This window comes from Nyctereutes procyonoides, unplaced genomic scaffold (genome assembly GCF_905146905.1).
Source record: "Nyctereutes procyonoides isolate TBG_1078 unplaced genomic scaffold, NYPRO_anot_genome, whole genome shotgun sequence".
In the NCBI taxonomy this organism is placed as follows: Eukaryota; Metazoa; Chordata; class Mammalia; order Carnivora; family Canidae; genus Nyctereutes; species Nyctereutes procyonoides.
The window spans coordinates 168429-189599 of NW_026575030.1; the positions used below are offsets into that span (position 1 = coordinate 168429).

At 40.0% G+C, this 21171-nt stretch overlaps 1 protein-coding gene across 1 annotated transcript in view; it reads left to right on the top strand.

Moving 5' to 3' along the window:
* Positions 1-225: 225 nt before the first annotated feature.
* MCM6 (minichromosome maintenance complex component 6) overlaps positions 226-21171 on the top strand; it is a 35162-nt gene continuing 14216 nt past the window's right edge. Inside the window, exons 1-9 of the mRNA XM_055316067.1 lie at positions 226-430; positions 4427-4573; positions 6677-6787; positions 8385-8634; positions 11550-11715; positions 11992-12137; positions 13158-13308; positions 15520-15661; positions 20594-20735. Coding sequence (XP_055172042.1) covers positions 324-430; positions 4427-4573; positions 6677-6787; positions 8385-8634; positions 11550-11715; positions 11992-12137; positions 13158-13308; positions 15520-15661; positions 20594-20735 — 1362 coding nt within the window. The 5' untranslated portion in view covers positions 226-323. The remainder of the gene's footprint in view (positions 431-4426; positions 4574-6676; positions 6788-8384; positions 8635-11549; positions 11716-11991; positions 12138-13157; positions 13309-15519; positions 15662-20593; positions 20736-21171) is intronic.

Genomic DNA, 21171 nt, shown 5'->3' on the forward strand with positions numbered 1-21171 from the left:
AAAAACCACGTGAATCCCGACGCAACCTCCTAAGCTGCTCCAGAAACCGAGCTGCCGGCCCCCCGGCCACACCGCGCAGGCGCAAAGGCACAGCCCGCGGGGCTTCCTCCAGCTCTTTGCATTTGGCGCGAAATCCCGGCTCCGGGGGCGGGGCCGAGGGAGAAGCCGCGCTCATTGGGCAGGTTTGGCGCGAAACCCGCGAGCTCTCGCGCCACGATTGGTTGCGGCCGCCGGCGGGGGCGCGCGCCGAGCGGCAGCGTCTGCGGGGAAGCGACTGCTGGCTGAGGAGCGTGCGGGCTGAGGCCCCTCGGCGCCGGGCGGCCATGGACCTCGGGGCGGCGGCGGAGCGGGGCGCCGGCAGCCAGCGCCAGGAAGTCCGCGACGAGGTGGCCGAGAAGTGCCAGAAGCTCTTCCTGGATTTCCTGGAGGAGTAAGTCGGCGCGCGCCCCTTCCTCGCGGAACTTCCCCGGGCGGCCCGTCCCCACTTCCGGAGCCCCGTTCCCCGGGCGGGCGGTGGGGGGGGGGCGCCGCGGCCGACGGGAGTAGAGACCCCCCCCTCCCGTCCTTCTGCCGTCCCCGCCCGTAAGGCTGGCGGCCCCGTCGGCCCTGGGGCGCCTCGGCAGGCCCTGGGGCACCTCAGAAGACCCTGGGGCACTTCAGCGGGCCCTGGGCGCCTCGGCGGACCCTGGGGCGCGCAGGGTAAGTGGCAGGCTCGGTCCCGATGGCACCCGACGGCCAGGCCCCTGCTGTGCTGGGGAACCGTGCGCGGGGACCGACGCTCGCGGGGACCCGGACCCGGACCCGCCCGAAAGCGTCGGGGGCGCGCTCCTTCCTGCCCGTCCCCCTCCCTCTACGCACACCTCCCGCCTCCCAGTGCCTCCCAGCGCCTCCCAGGCCCCTGGGCCCTCCTGACCCCCTGCCCGGCTTCCTGCCACTGCCGCCCCTTGGGTTTCTTAGTGCAGATGCATCACTTCTTTTTTCCTAAGACTGTGGACTTCGGAATGTCTTATGAAGTCCTCCTTTTCTTTTTTTTTTAAATTGTAAGACATGCGTGACATGTATGTTACATGGTATGTTACATCGACCTACAAAACTTCCCATCTAACGTTTTTTAAGTGTAGAGTTGAGTGGCGTTAAGGGCTTACATGGAGCTTGTTAAGCAGCTCTTGGATGGATGGGCGCCGTCCCTCGCGGCAACTCCTGGGCTTCCCAAAAGTTGACACTCTGCGACCCCTAAACCGTCGCTCCCCGTTCCCCCCACCCTGCCCCCAGCACCTGGCAGCCTTCCTTCATCCCCTTTACTTCAGATGAATTTCACTGTTCTGGTCGCCTGGTCTGCCTGGTCTGCATGGAGTCGTACCGTATTTGTTCTTTTGTGACCAGCTTATTCCACTTAACCACTATAACATCCTCAAGATTCATCCCCCTATACAGCATGGGTCAGAATTTCTTTTTAAGGGTGAGTAGTATTTCACTGTGTTCCTGTACCCCTTCCTGTCCATTCGTTCATGGACGCTTGGGTTTTTTTTTTTTTTTCCCCACATTTTTACTATTGTGAATAATTCTGTCTTAAGAGATCCTGATATATTTATGTATTTTTTTAAAGTTTTTCTTTATTTATTCATGAGAATCGCAAAGAGAGGCAGAAACATAGGCAGAGGGAGAAGCAGGCTCCCATCAGGACTCATGTGGGACTGGATCCCGGGACCCCAGGATAATAAACACCCTGAGCTGAAGGCGGACACTCAACCATTGAGCCACCCAGGTGCCCCAAAATTCTGATATATTTAAAACAATAATTTAATTTACGTTCCCTATCTCTGGGTGACAGCTATTTATCTTTCAAAGCCTAGCTACAGACTCAGACTTCCTTTGTCAAAGCCTATAAACTTTTTTTTTTTAAGATTTTATTTATTTATTCATGGGAGACAGAGAGAGAGAGGCAGGCTCCATGCAGGAAGCCTGAAGTAGGACTTGATCCTGGGTCCCCAGGATCACTCCCTGGGCTGAAGGCAGTGCTAAACCACTGAGCCACCCGGGCTGCCCCAAATCCTATAAACCTTTAAGGCAACATCAATCCTTTCTTCCCTTAGGCTCCTAAGGCGCCATTTTCCGTTATCTCTGGTGGTGTAACTTGCTGTACCTACCTGTCAGCCTCTTTGTCTTGAATGTAAATCTCATCCTTAACCCCACCTGGCTATCACACCATACTACATAGGTCCACAATTAATGTTTCATTTTAACAAAGAATATAATTGTTTTCACTGCCTTGCAGTACCATACAGCTAGGTGCTAGGGATAATGATAAATAGGACAAATAATCACTGTGTTTGGGGAAGGAGGGGAATATTAACTTACCCTCAAAATTCCAACTTTGATTTGCCCTTGTTTATGGAATAAAGTTCCAAATTCTTCACAGCTCCTCTTCCCAGTTTCATCCCACAACCAGCCTGCCACCATCCTTCTTCCTATACCTTTTCTGACATTGCCACTTATTTATCAACACCTATAGCCAGTCTAACCACTACTGGGATTTTTTTTTGGTGATTTTTTTTGTTGTTGTTGTTTTTTGCTTTCTTTCGAATTCTAAATGTCTTTTCAAGGCTGATTTCCACTGTCACTTTTTTAAATGGTTGAGGCGTTTCTACATGTTCTCCTAGAGCAGAATTAATTTATAATCCCACAGCACATTTCTTGTACCTCTTCCTTTTTCCCCTTTATTTTATTGTGAAAAACAATAAAATAATCTCACTTAACATGAGATCTACCCTCTTAAATTTTTAGCTGTACAATATATTATCATCGACTTTAAGTACAGTGTTGCACAGTGGATCTCTTAAGACTTATTGGGTCTCATTTGGATGAAACTTTATGCCTATTTATTAGGACCTCCACACCTCCTCCCTTGCCCTAGCCTCAGGCAACTATCATTCTGCTGTCTCTCTGTCGATCTATTTATTTAATGTAAGCTCTGCACCTAACCTGGGGCTTGAATTCCTGACCCTGAGATCAAGAGTCTCATGCTCTACCAACTAAGCCAGCCACCTGCCCCCATTTCCACTTTGACTATATGAATTTGACTATTTTAGATACCTCATTCAGGTAGGATCATACGGTATTTGTCTTTCTGTGAATGGCTTATTTAGTGTAATATCCTCAGAGTTCATCTTTGTTGACACATACAGTAGACTTCCTTTTTAAGGCTGAGTACTGTTCCGTTGTATGTGTATACATCTTCTTTACCTTTATCTTTCATCTTTATTGATTTATTTACTTTAAAGATTTTATGTATTTATTCATGAGAGACACAGAGAGAGAGAGAGGCAGAGACCTAGGCGGAGGGAGAAGCAGGCTCCAGGCAAGGAGCCCGATGCGGGACTCAATCCTGGATCCCTGGATCACGCCCTGAGCCAAAGGCAGGTGCTCAACCACTGAGCCACCCAGGCGTCCCGTCATGGACATTTAGATTGTCTTGTTAACCTCTCTGTAGTAGGAATGTCTCTCAAGAGAGTGTCAGTCCTAGGTCAGGAGCGACACCATCATTTTTAGCTTTAAGTGTCTAGGACATAATGCTTTGCAGGTAGATGTCCAGTATATATCTATATTTAAACTGCATTTCTTGCTTTAATATTTTCCAATCTTAATTATACGTAACATTTCTTGCTTTAATATTTTCCAATCTTAATTATACGTAACAATAATTTTAAAATAGTTGGCATTTTTATTACAAAATATTAAATTAAGAAATGCAGATTAAAACCTGAAGCCCACATTTTTCTGTGTTCTGGACTTGCTGCAAAGCATTTTACAGACATTCTTCTTTAAACTTCAGAGTAGAGGCACCTGGGTGGCTCAATCAGTTAAGCATAAGCATCTGCCTTTAGCTCAGGTCATAGGCCCAGGGGGCCTGGGGACAAGCCTTGCATCTCTGGCCCTGCATCTGCTCTGCAGTGGGTTCCCTGCTCAGCAGGGGAATCTGCTAGTTCCTCTGCCCCTCCCCCTACTCATGTTCCCTCTCTCTCTCCTTCAAACAAGTAAAATCTTTAAAAAAAAAAAAACTTCACAGTAATCTAATGAGATAAAGCAATGTCCTAATTTATTTTTATTTCTCTAAAAGGGAGGGAACAAATAACTTGCCCCAAGTTATACAATTAGTAAAATTAGCCTGTGTGACCCTAAAACTGATAGTTTGTAACCAATACACTGAATTATGAGGCATTTAGATTTTTTTTTTTTAGACTTGTATTTGTTTATTCATGAGAGGAGCAGAGACATAGGCAGAGGGACAAGCAGGCTCCCCGGAGAGAGCCTGATTCGAGATAGGGATCACGCCCTATGCCAAAGGCAGACACTCAACCACTGAGCCACTCAGGCGTCCCTTTACCACCTAATTCTTAAATTTAATCTGACTTGCATGTATCTGCAGGTTCCAGAACAGTGATGGAGAAATTAAGTACTTGCAGTTAGCAGAGGAGCTCATCCGTCCTGAGAGAAACACATTGGTTGTGAGTTTTGTGGACCTGGAGCAATTTAACCAACAACTTTCTACCACCATTCAAGAAGAGTTCTATAGGTATGGCATATTAATCTTTACTTTAAATAGATATGAAGCCTGTGAATCCAGCTTTTCTTGGACTGGGTTTGTTCATTTGTGAGGCAGAAGGGCAGCTATCTCAGAGACCGTTTGATAGAACCAGTGGTTATTTTAGTATTGCTCTGCACTAATTTAGACCTTTGTGTACCTGAATATTTTTCACATGCAAATGTTGAAAACCTTTTTTCTATGTAGTTTTCCCAAATTTCCAGAGGATTGCTTACTTTCAGGCATTCAGTGGTATTACTGTGTCATTCATTTGATCCTTTTCTTTGCCCCCAGTAGTAGGTGTTTTGAGAAGGTGTGTGGATCCTGTTCATGATCAGGGGTGTCTTTAAAGTAATGATACAGTTCTTAAAGTTTAATCTTTTTCTGATTATAAAAGTAATGTGTATATTATAGGGAATTTAGAAAGTAGACATAAGTAGAGGGAATACATACATAACTATGGATAGTGGGATTACGTATATATTCCCACCATCCATAGATAACCATCATTAGCAGGTCTGCAAATGTGGAGTTTCCCAAGGATACTCTAGCACATTTCATTGTATTTCTGAGTATATGTAACTATTGAGATCATGCTGTGGATGTAGTCTCTGGTCTTTTCACTTAACAGTATAACATATTGTTCCATGTCACATAAAATCTCTTGAAAACATTTTAATAGCTGGTATATCTTTTCTTTTTTAAAGATTTTGTTTATTTATTCATGAGAGACCGAGAGAGAGGCAGAGACATAGGCAGAGAGAGAAGCGGGCTCCATGCAGGGAGCCCGATGTGGGACTCGATCCTGGGACTTCAGGACCATGCCTTGGGCCAAAGGCAGACGCTTAACTGATGAGCCACCCAGGCATCCCGATAGCTGGTATTTCTTTGGCAGAAACTAGACATTAATAACGTAGGCTTTCATTTAATTTTTAATTGCTGTATAAAATAAATCTTTTTATGCAAATCTTTGTCCACACTTGGATTAAATAAATGTGACAATCTGTATAAATAAAACCAGGTTAAAATAAACATTATGTACAGTTGTGAAAGAGAAATGAAGACCCAGGAGTAAGGAAAGACAGCCCTATTCCTTTACATAGTGAACTGAGAGAAGACTTGTTTCAATGTTTTTTTTTTTTTAATTTTTTTTTATATATATATTTTTTAAATTTTTTATTTATTTATGATAGTCGCACAGAGAGAGAGAGAGAGAGAGGCAGAGACATAGGCAGAGAGAGAAGCAGGCTCCATGCACTGGGAGCCCGATGTGGGATTCGATCCTGGGTCTCCAGGATCGCGCCCTGGGCCAAAGGCAGGCACTAAACCGCTGCGCCACCCAGGGATCCCTGTTTCAATGTTTCTAATCATATCTGATCATCAAGAATGGTTGTGGGATAAGCAGCAGGGTTTATTGAGATAGTACACAGCAGGAAGAGCTGTATTGACAAGTGAGAGGGAGATAGAAAATCCAGGCTGGTGGTAGAAACACCCGTACCCATACCTCATACACAGGCCATGTAGCAGTTCTGTCTGCTGAAAGTAGCTCATTTTTCAGAAGCTTTCCAAATCCCACTGCTTAAATCAAGCTGCAGCAACTGCTAGAAACTTCTATCAAGACACTTCCGTCTAACCAGTCAAGTGAAATGTTTCTGCCAATGTGTTCCATGTCTTGAGCACACAAATTTCTCCCCTCATCCATTTCTTATCAGTCAAGAATTAAACCTAAAAGAATATACCAGGCCAGAGACTAGTATGGGAGACGGTCTTGTTGGATCGTAAACCGCCTAGATTGTTGAATCTTGGACATAAGAGTGACCTGCAGTGTGGGTGCTAAATGATTATTTAAAGATAGTGGATTTTTGGGTATAGCATTTTATCTTGGTGTTTCTGTTGTCTTAGAGCTGTGGGGTAATAGGAGAGGATTGGAAGAGGCTCATAACCCTAGACTAGGCGAATAGAGGTGTCCTGTATAGTTAAGGGTTGGTTGTAGCCAGATGAAATTGTTTAGTCTATAAGCATGAAACATAAAGGGGACCTTGGTAGGTCTCTTGAAGATGTCATGTGATTTTTGTTCATTTGTTTGCTTTTCAGAGTTTACCCTTACCTATGTCGGGCCTTAAAAACTTTTGTCAAAGACCGAAAAGAGATTCCTCTTGCCAAGGATTTTTATGTTGCATTCCAAGACCTGCCTACCAGACACAAGTAAGAAAGCCTTCTTTGGAAAAGCAGGAATTCACCAAACAGTATAGGCATCAATTAATGATTAAAAAACTCAGGAGGTTTAGTCTTATATGTGTAAAGAGTTAGGTTCATTTATCTACAAAGTTTGATTTTGGAGAAATACATTTTTCCAGGGAGATCAAATGGGAAGTTAAATAAAGCCATTTCTGGGGATTGTCAAATTTCAGGACAGCTTTCAGGGGACATTAGGGGAAAAAAATAAAGTGAGAAAATATAAAAATTGAGAACAGTCACAGAAATTGATGACTCTTTGGAAATTTTTGACAGCTTAAATGGCATGACTTTAAAACATTTTTTCCTTTCAGCCGTTAGTTAGATTTTATTTATTTATTCATGAGAGAGAGAGAGAGAGGCAAAGACACAGGCAGAGGGAAAAGGAGGCCCCATGCGGGGAGCCTAATGTGGGACTTGATCTGGGGACTCCAGGATCGCGCCCTGGGCCGAAGGCCAACGCTCAACCGCTGAGACATCCAGGCATCCCTTATTTATTTATTTATTTATTTATTCATAGACACAGAGAGAGAGGCAGAGACATGGGGAGAGGGAGAAGCAGGCTCCCTACAGGGAGCCTGATGCGAAGCTCTGTCCCAGGACCCCGGGATCACGACCTGAGCCAAAGGCAGATGCTCAATCACTGAGCCACCCAAGACACTCCGTCTTTAGCAGTTATTTAAAGAACAAATTTGGGGCAAATGGATGGCTCAGTTAGTTAAGCATCTGACTTCGGCTTTGACATGATTAGGGTTCTGGGATTGAGCTCTCCACTCAACGAAGAGTCTGCTTGTCCCTCTGCCTCTCCCTGCTTGTGCTGTCTTCTCTCTCAAATAAACTCTTAAAAAAAAGAAAGAAAGAAATTGAAGTGATATTTTAAAGACTTAAACTTCTGAAATTACTTGAAAAATTGCTAAGTTATTTATTTATTTTTTAATTTTTATTTATTTATGATAGTCACAGAGAGAGAGAGAGGCAGAGACACAGGCAGAGGGAGAAGCAGGCTCCATGCACTGGGAGCCCGATGTGGGATTCGATCCCGGGTCTCCAGGATTGCGCCCTGGGCCAAAGGCAGGCGCCAAACCGCTGCGCCACCCAGGGATCCCTTGCTAAGTTATTTAAAATGAATTTGTGAGGTAAAGGAAATGTTTCCAACTTCTGAGTATGCCATTTCTTTCCTATGATAACTTTGCTATGAAACTAATACATGATTATTTAGAAATTGTAGGTAAGCAAAAAACGTTTGCATATAGAATAAAATGGGATCATATGTTTTATAATTATAATTTCTTTGGTGTCATTTAGTTTTTCATATTGATGTTTTTTTCTGTGAATGCATATATACTCTGTAATTTAGAAATGGTTGCATTGACTAAATCATTCTTGGAGAAGAGTCCAAAGAGTTACTTTCTCTCTCTCTCTCTCTCTCTTTTTTTTTTTTTTTTTTTTTTTGCTGTTTTTTGTTTGTTTTAGCATAAATTTATCCTTAAATACCCTCTCATTAAAATGGAAACATTTCTTAAGTTAGAAATGAATATTTACTAATGGGACATCTGTTTTTAAATAGAATTCGAGAACTCACCTCATCCAGAATTGGTTTACTGACTCGAATCAGTGGGCAGGTAGTACGGACTCACCCCGTTCACCCAGAGCTTGTGAGTGGAACATTCCTATGCTTGGACTGTCAGACAGTAATCAAGGATGTAGAACAGCAGTTCAAATATACACAACCAAATATCTGCCGAAATCCAGTTTGTGCCAACAGAAGGAGATTCTTGCTGGACACAAATAAATCAAGATTTGTGGATTTTCAAAAGGTATTTATTTATTTTTAAAGATTTTATTTATTTACTTGAGAGAGAGAAAGAGCGTACAAGTGGGGGGGAGGGTCAGAGGGAGAAGCAGACTTTCCACTGAGCAGGGAACCCAATGCAATAAATACTCCATCCCAGGACCCTGGGATCATGACCTAAGCTGAAAGCAGATGCTTAACCCACTGAGCAACCCAGGGACCTCTCAAAAGGTAGTTATTAATGTCTGTCTCGTTCAGGTTCAGTATATGCTAATAATTCACCTCTAGGCACTTGAAGTTATTATAAGCTTATTTAGGTGATGTTAAGCATGTAAGTTGAGAATCATTATATACAACTATAGATTTAAGCCCAAAACTCTTAATACAAATTTCAATTATCAATATATAAATGTGTTTTGACCTTTAATAACTTGGATTGGAAGCTCCTTCAGACTGTGACAAAATATATTTATCAGAGAATAAATAATAAACATATGAAGATGATGATGATGGTGAACTAGTGTTAAGAAAACTTCGAAGAAGTGGAAACTTGTTAAGACCTCGTGTTGGTGGTTAGGGAGGAAGGCATGAATAAAAGGACAAGCAGAAATGGACATCTTTGTTTGTCTGTTTGTTTTAAATATTTTATTTATTTATTCCTGAGAGACACAGAGAGAGGCAGAGACATAGGCAGAGGGAGAAGCAGGCTTCCTGTGGGGAACCTGATATGGGACTCAATCCCAGGACCCCCAGGATCATGACCTGAGCAAAAAGCAGATGCTCAACCAGTGAGTCACCCAGGTGCCCCAACATGTTTGTTGATAGCAGTGATGATTATCATGATTGAAATGGAAGATCATCTGAGGGATGATTTGGTGTGAGGTGTGAGGTACTCCAAGCCTTAAAAATGTCAGGCTGGGAAATTTGGATCTATCTTGATAAACAAAATACCTGAAGGTATTTTCAGGAGATGTGAACTTTTCTTTTTTAAAGGAAGATTAATGGGACATTGGTGTGTAGTGTATAATAAGAGACTAACAATTAGGCACTTGTAGTTACCTAGGCAGAGTTGGGGGATAGCAGTAAGAATGAAGATTGTGAGTGGAGCCCATCTGAGGTCCCCACAGAACTTAGTAAATCTGTGATAGGCAAAGGGAAAAAAAAGTTGCAGCAGCTCAAGCATTCAAGTATGGGAGAATGAGTACCAGCTTAAAATAATTAATATTAGCTTTGGTTTTTCATCCTTAGTGTTTTATGTTTTTATTATTTTTTTTAAGATTTTATTTATTTATTTATTTATTTATTTATTTATTTATTTTAATTTTTTATTTATTTATGATAGTCACAGAAAGAGAGAGAGAGAGGCAGAGACACAGGCAGAGGGAGAAGCAGGCTCCATGCACCGGGAGCCCGACGTGGGATTCGATCCCGGGTCTCCAGGATCGCGCCCCGGGCCAAAGGCAGGCGCCAAACCGCTGCGCCACCCAGGGATCCCAAGATTTTATTTATTTATTCATGAGAGACACAGAGAGAGAAGCAGAGACACAGGCAGAGGGAGAAGCAGGCTCCATGCAGCAGGGAGCCTGATAACAGGACTTGATCCTGGGACTCCAGGATCACGCCCTGGGCTAAAGGCAGGCACTAAACCGCTGCGCCTCCAGGGATCCCTCCTTAGTGTTTTAATATCAATCTGGGACTTAGTTTATATGAATCACATACTCTGCCAATAACTTTGGGTAAGAGGTGCTTTATATTTGAAAAAAAATATGATATAACAACCAAATACGAAGTGTAAATCTAGATTGGGCCTTAGTTTGTAAAAAATACAAAAAACAGTTGTAATGAAGGACACTTCACAATTGAGGAAATTTAAGGATGTACTAGATAGTAGCAGATCTTATTTAATTGTCTTGCTGTGGTAATGATACCATGTTTACATAGCAGATGGTCTTCTAGGAGATGAGTATGAAAATAATTAGAAGTGAAATATCTTGATTTTTATAATATCTTTCAAATAATACAGTAAAGATATGTGTGTATCTAAGTAATGTTAACAGTAGTGTTGAAGTGGCATGTATAAAGTATGTGAAATTTTCCATAAGATTTCCCTGAAAATTTAGTGGAAGATGGAACAGAATAGATCTTTAGGCATCCCTGGGTGGTTCAGTGGTTTTAGTTTTAGCACCTGCCTTCGGCCCAGGGCGTGATCCTGGAGTCCCGCATCAGGCTCCCTGCATGGAGCCTGCTTCTCCCTCTGCCTGTCTTTCTCTCTCTCTCTCTCTCTCTCTCTCTTTCCCTCCCCCCCCCCCCCCGTGTCTCATGAATAAATAAAATCTTAAAAAACAAAAAAGAATAGATCTTTACATAGTTTGAGCAAGTAAGCAAGTAAGAAAGCATTTCTTTAATAAGAGTAAAAGTGAAGTTTTTATCTTTTTTATTGATTTCAGTATAGTTAACATACAGTATTATAGTTTCAGGTGTATAATATAGTGCTCTAGCAGTTCCATATATTAACTCAGTGCTCGTTGTGATAAATGTACTAAAGGTGAAGGGAGTTTTTTTGTGTTTTTTATTTCAAAGATTTTATTTATTTGAGAGAAATCGAGTGAAAGTGGGGGGAGGAGCAGAGGATGGGGGACAAGCAGACTCTGGGCTGAGTGCAGAGCCCAGTATGGGGCTCAGTCTCATGACCCTGAGCTGAAATCAAGAGTTAGACACTTAACTGCCTGAGCCACCCATCTACCCCTAAAGGTGAAGTCTTTAAGTAAATGTCATCTCTTACCAAATTGGAAGGAGTTTTAGCATAGATAATTTTTAAGATGAAGTTTGGCAATTGTCAAAAGTGCAAATGGTAAGAGTTTGGAATATGTCAATATTTCTGGCATTAATTTAGATTATATGGCATTTGAAAAATAATCTTCTCCTTGGCCATTGTTATAGGTTCGTATTCAAGAGACTCAAGCTGAGCTTCCTCGAGGGAGTATCCCCCGAAGTTTAGAAGTGATCTTGAGAGCTGAAGCTGTGGAGTCAGCTCAAGCTGGTGACAAGTGTGACTTTACAGGGACTCTAATTGTTGTGCCTGATGTCTCTAAGCTTAGCATACCAGGTCAGTAATCTTCAGCTCAAATTTAACAAATTCTCATTACCTGAAAACAGAACATTCAGCTTCTAGAATCTTCATTGTCTTGTTTTTGGCTACCCATCAGGGTGAGCAAGGAAAGTATAAGATAGAGACAAATTGATTTTGCTACAAAAAATACTGTTCTGAAAAATTTCAAGGCCTAAATGAAATATTTGGATTTATAGGTTTTGTTTATTTGAACAATTTTGGTTCTCAGCACCTTTGGTGTTTGAGCTGTGAAACAAACTATCATTCTTTCAGGAGCACGTGCAGAAACTAATTCCCGTGTAAGTGGTGTTGATGGATATGAGACAGAAGGCATTCGAGGACTCCGGGCTCTTGGTGTTAGGGACCTTTCATACAGGCTGGTCTTTCTTGCCTGTTGTGTTGCACCCACCAACCCAAGGGTGAGTCTTTAATAGAATGACCTCCTCTGCAACAGTCACAATACAGGCTTCTGAAATTACTGAGTTATCTAGTCAGTGTTAATGGTGGCAGTGTTGGAGGGTGGGTTGATTCTTTAGGGTTTGTGTTTTGTGTGTGTGTGTGTGTGTGTGTGTGTGTGTGTTGTTTTTTGTTTTTAAGATTTTATTTATTTGCAAGAAAGAACATGAACAAAGGGCAGAAGGAGAGGTAGAAGCAGATTCCCCACTGAGCAGGGACTCCATGCCGCACTCAGTTCCCAGGACCCAGAGATCGTTACCTGAGCTAAAAGCAGACACTTAACCAACTAAGCCACCCAGGCGCCCGATTCTTTAATTTTAAAACCAAATCTTTTCGTGTCTTCCTGACCTTGAAGAAAAGCCTGTTTTCATGTTTAAGAGATCAGTGCTTTAAGAGCATTGATATAAATTATCCATGATATAATTTTTTAATTACCACAGTTCTTCTTTCATGCTCCTGGAGAAAATACAAATAGAAAAATTTAGTAATCTGGGAAGTAAACTAATTTGCTCTTTCTGTGAGTGATGGATTCCTGGCATTATAGTTGTGTAGAGCTTGTTTCTGCATCCTAATGGGAAAGCAATGAGAAAAAGTTTGGAAAATAGTCCAGTATTGGAAGATGGGTGAATGAAATCTTCTGTTACTGCATGTTCATATCAGTGATTAACATTTTCTTATGGCTCATCTCTTGAGCATTCAGATTCATTTAGATAGCAATATAAAACAGTGGTAGCTTTTTTGTTTTCAGTTCACTGGAGAGAACAAACTGTAAAGTATCTCGTTTAACTTAGGTCTTACTAGTTTGGGGTTTGTTTTTTTTTGGTTTGTTTTGTTTTGTTTTTTTAGAAAACCTTTGTAGTCAACAGATTCTGAAGTTGAAAGCCCAGGCTGGTTTTTGTTTGTTTGTTTATAATGAAGCTCTGTATCACTTTCCTTTGACTGTTTTCATGCAAGTGTATTTTCCTTTGTCCTCCACCCTTCAGTTTGGAGGGAAAGAACTCCGAGATGAGGAACAGACTGCTGAGAGCATTAAGAACCAAATGACTGTGAAGGAGTGGGAGAAAGTGTTTGAAATGAGTCAGGATAAAAATCTGTACCACAATCTCTGTACCAGCCTGTTCCCTACTATACATGGTAAGAGTTCCTTCCATTTATGGCATAAGATTGAAATCAAAATGATTAAAAAATAGCAATAAATACTTAATGTTCACTATACTAGAACCTCAATTTTTTTTAAAAACAGCAATAAGTGATTTCTTACAGCACATAAAGCAGATCCAAAGGTTTTTTAGTGGATTTACAAGGGATATTAAAATGTCATTTACAATAGGACAGATACTACATGATTCCCACTTAAAGTGAAGTACCTAGAATAAGCAAGTTCGTAGGGACTCAAAGTAGAAGGAGGTTACCTATAGGGGGAGGGAATAGGGAGTTAGTATTTCATGGATAGTTTCTGTTGGGAATGATGAAAAGTTCTGGAAATGGATAAGAGTGGTGGTTATAAAATATAGTGTACTTAATTCCACTGAACTGTATATTGAAAAATGGTTGGAATGGTAAGTATTTTGTTACGTATATATTACCCTGGTTTTTTAAAAAGAAAAAAGTCATTTAGGCTTCTTTTTCTAGCTTTAGGGTAGAACCGTACTTAAGTACATTATAATGTGCTAGATTAATATCCTGATTTTTTTTTTTTAATTTTCAAGAAGGAAATTCTTTGTTTCTTGGCTATATGTACTATGTCTATACCTTCAGTGCTTTCTTTATGGTTTTCTTGGCTCTCGGTTGCTAGTTGCTCACCATTATTTAACCTGTTTGTTGGAGTATGTGACTAAAGTTTCAAGCCTCGTGCTTTAGCCTTGCTTTTTCCATCCTTTCATAGTGAATTGGAGTTATGACAGGAACTCAGAGGAGTTATGGGTATTTCTCATATATATTTTTCAACTATTTAAAAAGTAACCTATTTTCTATCTAAATATTTGGCCAGTGAAATTGAACTGAAATCCTTTATATTAATAATCCTTTATGAATTCTCGAGTATCTTCCCTTAATTAAGTGTTCAAATTTTGATCCAGCTTCACTCCTTACCCAGAAACTTAATCTATTTCTGCATAACAAATTACCCCAAAACTTAGTGGCTTCAAACAGCAGTGTCTCTTACAGTCTGTAGGTCAAGATTTGAGAAAAGTTTACTTGAGTGGTGCCTACTCAGTCTTTGATGAGGATACAACTAAGACATTAGATGAGGCTGCAATCATCTGAAAGCTAGACTAGGCTGAAGGATTTACCTGTTAGTGCTGGTTATTAACTGGAAACTCATTTTTCTTGCCACATGAATCTCTTCCACAGGTCTGTTTTCATGTTCTCACAACACAGCAGCTTCTTTCTCCAGAGTGTGTGTGTCTCCAAGAGAGCAAAGCAGAAGGAAACAAAATGCTTCTCAGGACCTAGTCTCAGAAGTTAAACACCCTCACTTTACCATATGCTATTTTTTTAGAAGGAAGTTATAATAAAGTCCAGCTACTCCCTAAGGAGAGGAAAATTAAGCTCTGTTTTCAAGTGAGAAGATTTAAACAATTTGTGGACTATTTAAAAACCATGACACTTCCTGACACATTTATTTCAAAGATCATAAGTCAAATTTGTTTGTGAAATGGATTTTTTTCTCTGCCTTTAAGGGATGGTTTGCCCAGTACTTAGTTGATAGAATTCACAAAAAGTCATAATAATTAGTACAGAAAAATATTTTTAACAGCACATATTTAAAGATCCAGTTTTTTTTACTATACATTTCCTTTTCATGTAGGATTCATAAACAGCTTGTAGAAGAAATCATAGATCACATTCAGTATCTTACCTAATCCATAGCGGTTCATTTAGTGAGTTTTTATATTCAACACTGTTGGTGATACAAAAGAAGTAAATCGCATATTGTTTCCTCAAACTCTTGATACAACAATAAATTCTGCTATTAGAATTGGCAAATACAGTGTGCTGTGGTGGACATAGTTTATTTATGGAGTTATTTGAGAAGTACTACATCAGGACAGACTTTGTGAGAAAGTAGGACTTACAGACAAGGAACGGCTCTTAGGATGGTGAGCATCAGCATCTGTGCCGTCTGTGGTGTATAGGTGAGAACATTGGGATAGCGGTTAGGTGGCTTTAAGTTTTATGAAGAAGAACCAAGATTAGAAGCCAGGTATTTTTACTTCAGTAAAATGTAAAGTGTAAGACACTTCACTTCAGCTTTCTTGGCTCTAGGTCGGTAAACATGCCTTATAGTCGTTTTTGAAATTGTTTAACCTCATGTTGAAAAATAACCTTGCCTTTTCTTTTTAGGCAATGATGAAGTAAAACGGGGTGTCCTGCTGATGCTCTTTGGTGGTGTTCCAAAGACAACAGGGGAAGGAACCTCTCTTCGAGGGGACATAAATGTTTGCATTGTTGGTGACCCAAGTACAGCTAAGAGCCAGTTTCTCAAGTAAGTGTTTGCCAAGGTAGTACATTGGAAAAAACAGTATGCATAGTTCAGGCTTTCTGTGCTAACAAGAATGCAGTGTGCCTTTATTTAAAGCAGCAGTATAAATTACAACTGTTGAATATATAACTTGCTTATATTAAATTACCTTAATTTGGTTTTGGTTTTGTTTTTTAAGATTTTATTTATTCCTAAGAGACACAGGCAGAGGAAGACAAGCAGGCTCCTCACACGGAGCCCGATGTGGAACTCGATCCTGGGACTCTAGGATCACGCCCTGGGCTGAAGGCAGGCGCTAAACTGCTGAGCCACTCGGGGATCCCCTTACCTTAATTTGTTTTAACATTTGTAAAATTGTAATAACATTTTACAATTTTTTTTTTTTAAGATTTTATTTATTCATAGAGACAGAGAGAGAGAGGCAGAGATACAGGCAGAGGGAGCAGCAGGCTCCACGCAGAGAGCCTGACGTGGGACTCCATCCAGGGTCTCCAGGATCACGCCCTGGGCTGCAGGTGGCGCTAAACCGCTGCGCCACTGGGGCTGCCCACATTTTACAATTTTTTAGAATAGGAAAAAAAAAATTTTAGAATAGGGAAAATTTACCTGTAATTCCAATCCCATTTTGAGTTTTCTTAATCCTTGTATAATATCTTTGTGTAATCTTTTTAAAAGTTTTTCAATATGTGAATATTTTCATGGTAATAAATCACAACATATTTTAATTTTAATTTACCCTAAATATGTTTCCTTATTTTCACTTTTTTTTTTTTTTTAATTTTTATTTATTTATGATAGTCATAGAGAGAGGGGTAGAGACACAGGCAGAGCGAGAAGCAGGGTCCATGCACCAGGAGCCCGACGTGGGATTCGATCCCGGGTCTCCAGGATCGCGCCCTGGGCCAAAGGCAAAGAACATGCTTTCCAATAGTGCAACAAGGATGAGATGTGTTATGCTAACCATCAGCATGTGTACTACTTTGGCAATTTTCACCTATTTTTAGAAGCTATAGCAAATATTTGCTTACTTTCAAACTTAAACGTAGAGGTCAAAATAGTAGCAACTGGTTTTGAAATACTTGCCGTGTTCTTGGTACTGTGTGAGTGTATGCATCTTGTGTTAGCAGCACTCAGGCACGTAATATAATCCTCTTTTTTGAGGGAGGCAAACAAAACTTCTCTGAAACTTAGTTCCTTATCCACCTTCTCATAGCTAATAGGGACTGCTGAACCATGTGTGTTAGAACTCACATATCTGATTTCAAAGCTGTGCTCTTCATACTATATCAAGCTGCTTTTCCTTTGGGAAATTTGTAACATGGCACTGTTCCAGAAACATTTTTAGTTGATTTGGAATTTTATAACTAAATATTATTTCCTTCACATATATCAAGGACTAGGCTTTAGATTTGAAAATAATAGTCCTATGTTGAAAGAGATTATCCTGGAGCGTCTAGGTGGCTCAGTTGATTAAGCATCTGCCTTCAGCTCAGGTCATGATTCTGGGGTTCTGGGGTAGAGCCCCACATCCTCCAGGAAGCCTGCTTCTCCCTCTTCCACTACCCCTGCTTATGCTTGCTTGTTCCTTCTCTCTCTGTCAAATAACATCTTTTAAAAGGTGGGAGAGGGAATTCTCTCTCTTCATTTCCTCTGTTCCCACCAACCGCTTCCTATCCACCACCACAAAAAGATATGCTATAATATTGCTGCTAATTCTGGTAACAGAATTGTATTATACATGATTATTTTAGAGAGAAATAGCCTTTTATATCTAGTGGGTCTTTGAGCATCTTTTTTGCAATATAATTTCCATATCATAAAATTCACCTCTTCTAAGTATACAATTCAATGGTTTTAGTATATTCACAGAGTTGTATGACCATCAACATACTGGGTTTACAACATTTTCATTACCCAAAAAGAAATCCTGTACCTTCTAGCAGTCCTCATTTTCCTCCCTCACCGTAGGCAACCACTAGTCTACATTAGCGTCTCTATCTTGACATTTCCTATAAATGGAATTATATACTATGTGATTCATTGTGACTGGCTTTTTCTGCTTAACATAATGTATTCAGGATTCAGCCTTGTTGGAGCATACCAGTACTTTCTGTTATTGCCTAGTATTCTATCATATGTATTTACCACATTTCATTATCTATTTGTCAGGGATGCCTGAGTAGCTCAGTAGTTGAGTGGCTGCCTTTGACTCATGGTGTGGTCCCAGAGTCCCCAGATGGACTCCTGCATCAGGCTCCCCATGAGAGCCCTGCTTCTCCCTCTGCCTATGTCTCTGCTTATATCTCTGTGTGTCTCATGAATAAATAAATAAAATTAATTTTAAAAAATAATTATCTATTTATTAGTTAATGAGCATTTGGATTGTTTCTCCTTGGGCTTTTATAAGTAGTGCTATGAACATGAGTAAGTTTTCACCATTTTTTTAAAATTATAAAATACACATCACATTTGCCTTTTTAAACATTTTTATCTATATTTTTCAGTGGCATTAAGTCCATTCAGGCTTTGTAGTCATCACCATCATCCATTTCAGAATTCTTTCATCTCCCAAATTGAAAGTCTGTTTACATTAAAACAGTAATTTACCCCTGTCTCAGTCCCTAGTAATTACCATCCTATTTTCTGTCTCTAAATTTGATTGTTCTAGGTCCCTTATATACATGAATTCATACAGTATTTGTCTTTTTGTGACTGGTTTGTTTCACTTATAATATTTAGAGGTCATCCATGTTGTAGAATGTCTTAGAGTTCTTTCCCTTTTAAGACTAATAATTGATTATGTGTATTTATCACCTTTTGTTTTACCTGTTCGTCCATTGATGGACATTTGGGTTTCCACCTTTGGGCTATTATGAATAATGCTGTTACGAACATTGATGTGCAAGTATTTGTTCAAGTCTCTGCATCCAGTTCTTTGGGATAATTTTAACTCTTAAAATTTAGGTCCTTGATCCATTTTGAGTTAATTTTTGTACATAGTATGAGATAGGGGTCCAACTTTGTTCTTTTTGATTGTAGATAGCTAGTTGTTTGAATGCCAAGACTATTCTTTTCCTCTGTTGAATTGTTTTTGACAGCTTTGTTGAAAATCAGTTGACTGAGGGGATCCCTGGGTGGCGCAGCGGTTTGGCGCCTGCCTTTGGCCCAGGGCGCGATCCTGGAGACCCGGGATTGAATCCCACGTCAGGCTCCCGGTGCATGGAGCCTGCTTCTCCCTCTGCCTATGTCTCTGCCTCTCTCTCTCTCTCTCTCTCTCTCTCTCTCTCTCTCTGACTATCATAAAAATTTTAAAAAAAATAAAGACTTTAAAAAAAAAAAAGAAAATCAGTTGACTGTAAATGAAAAGGTTTATTTCTGGACTCTCGGTTATATTTCATGTCTCCCGTTAGGCCAATACCACACTATCTTAATTGCTATATTTTTGTAGTAAGTTTTAAAATCAGAAAGTGAGTCATCCATCTCTTCTTTTTCCAGATTGTTTTGGCTATTCAGAGTAACTTGAGTTCTTGCATGAATTTTATTTTATTTTTTACTTAAAAATTTTTTTTTTTTTTTTTTTTTAGAGAGCACACATGAGTGATGGGAGGAAGAGGAGAGGGAGGGAGAGAATCCCAAGCAGGCTTCACACCCAGAGTTGAGCCCAGGGCAGGGCTTGATCTTACAACTCTGAGATCATGACCCAAGCTGAAATCAAGAGTTGGACACCAATTGAGCCACCCAGGCCCCCCCACATGAATTTTAGGATCAGCTTTGTCAGTTTCTACAAAGAAGCCAATTGTGATATTAATAGAGATGGTATTAATCTATAGATCAACTTGAGATATATTATCTTTTTAATAATTTTTTTAAGTCTTCAGATCCATGAACATGGAATATCTTTCCATTTATTTAGGTTTTTATTTTTTTTCAACAGTATTTTGTTATTTTCATAGTATAAACTAGTGCTTCTTAAATTTGTTCATAAGGATTTTACTCTTTTTCATGCTGTTGTAAGTAGAACTGTTTTCTAATTTTCATTTTTGAGTTTTTGTTGCCAGGATATAGAAATACAATAGATTGTTGATCCTTTATCTTGTAGCCTTACAAGAACTCATTTATTCATTTTTAGTGGATTCCGTAGGATTTTCTATCTATCAGGTCATGTTATTTGCAAATAGTGATAGTTATTCGTTTCAAATATAGGTACCTTTTTGTTTTCTTGTCCTGGCTAGACTTTTCAGTATAATGTTGGATAGAAATGACGAGAGCAAACATCAGTGTCTTGTTCCAGAACTTAGGGAGAAAGCATTCAGCCTATTACCATGAACTATGATGTTACCTATGGGTTTTTTTGAAGATTTTATGTATTTATTTATGAGAGACACACAGAGAGAGGCAGAGACATAGGCAGAGGGAGAAGCAGACTCCATGTAGGAAGCCTGATACGGGACTCGATCCCGGGACTCCAGGATCACACCCTGAGCCAAAGGCAGACGCTCAACTGCTGAACCACCCAGGTGTCCCAAACCAACCTATTTTGGAATAAATCTCATGTCTAGTTTGCCTTGTTTTTTAAGTGCAAGGCCTTCTAATGGATCCATTGTTGCCAAACTATTATTAAAGCCTTCTTTTTAAATGATGTTCTTGTCATGTATGAACTTCATCTTCTACTTGACAGGAGTGGGTTTAAATTGACTTCAAAGCCCAAAGGAAAAAAAATAATAATAAAAATTTAAAAAATTTTTTTAAAAAGCCCAAAGGAGATAAGACTTTCTATTTAGTCTGTGACATCTTTATGAATTGCTTATGCCTAATGCCTCTCTCACGTGTTCTTTAAGAAATTTTAATTCTTGATTGACATAAGTCCTATCAGCTGACATTTCTAGAAAGTATGCTTTGTAGTCATGTGTTAATGAATATAATAACCTTGAATAGGCACGTGGAGGAGTTCAGCCCCAGAGCTGTCTACACTAGCGGCAAAGCATCCAGTGCTGCTGGCTTAACAGCAGCTGTTGTGAGAGATGAGGAATCTCATGAATTTGTCATTGAAGCTGGAGCTTTGATGCTGGCTGATAATGTAAGAACATTTTATACTTTTGGTTATAAAGAAATCAGAATAGCCTCTTCTTGATCAGCGAAGGCCTATAAGTTTCTATTAATAAGATATCCTTTTTTAAAAAACCATTTTTAGTAAATAATTCATAGTTTCATTAATCTAGAATGTATTGCCTGCCCAGAGTATGTGTATTTGCTGTGACTAGTAGTTCCCAGCATTTTTTCCTTTCCAGACCATGATACCTCTATGAGTATGTCTGTTGCACTTTACATGTATTTGACATGAGTATGTTAGATCTGTAAAGGCATGTAAGCTGTAGCTATACGTTTATAGATTTTATGTTCCAAATTTACCCTTCATTTCCCCAGCCTAAAATCAATGCTGAGGTGACCCAGAGTATTTGACCTAGAGATTTACACAAGGTTTTGATGTTAAATAAAAATGCAGTAAGTAGCTG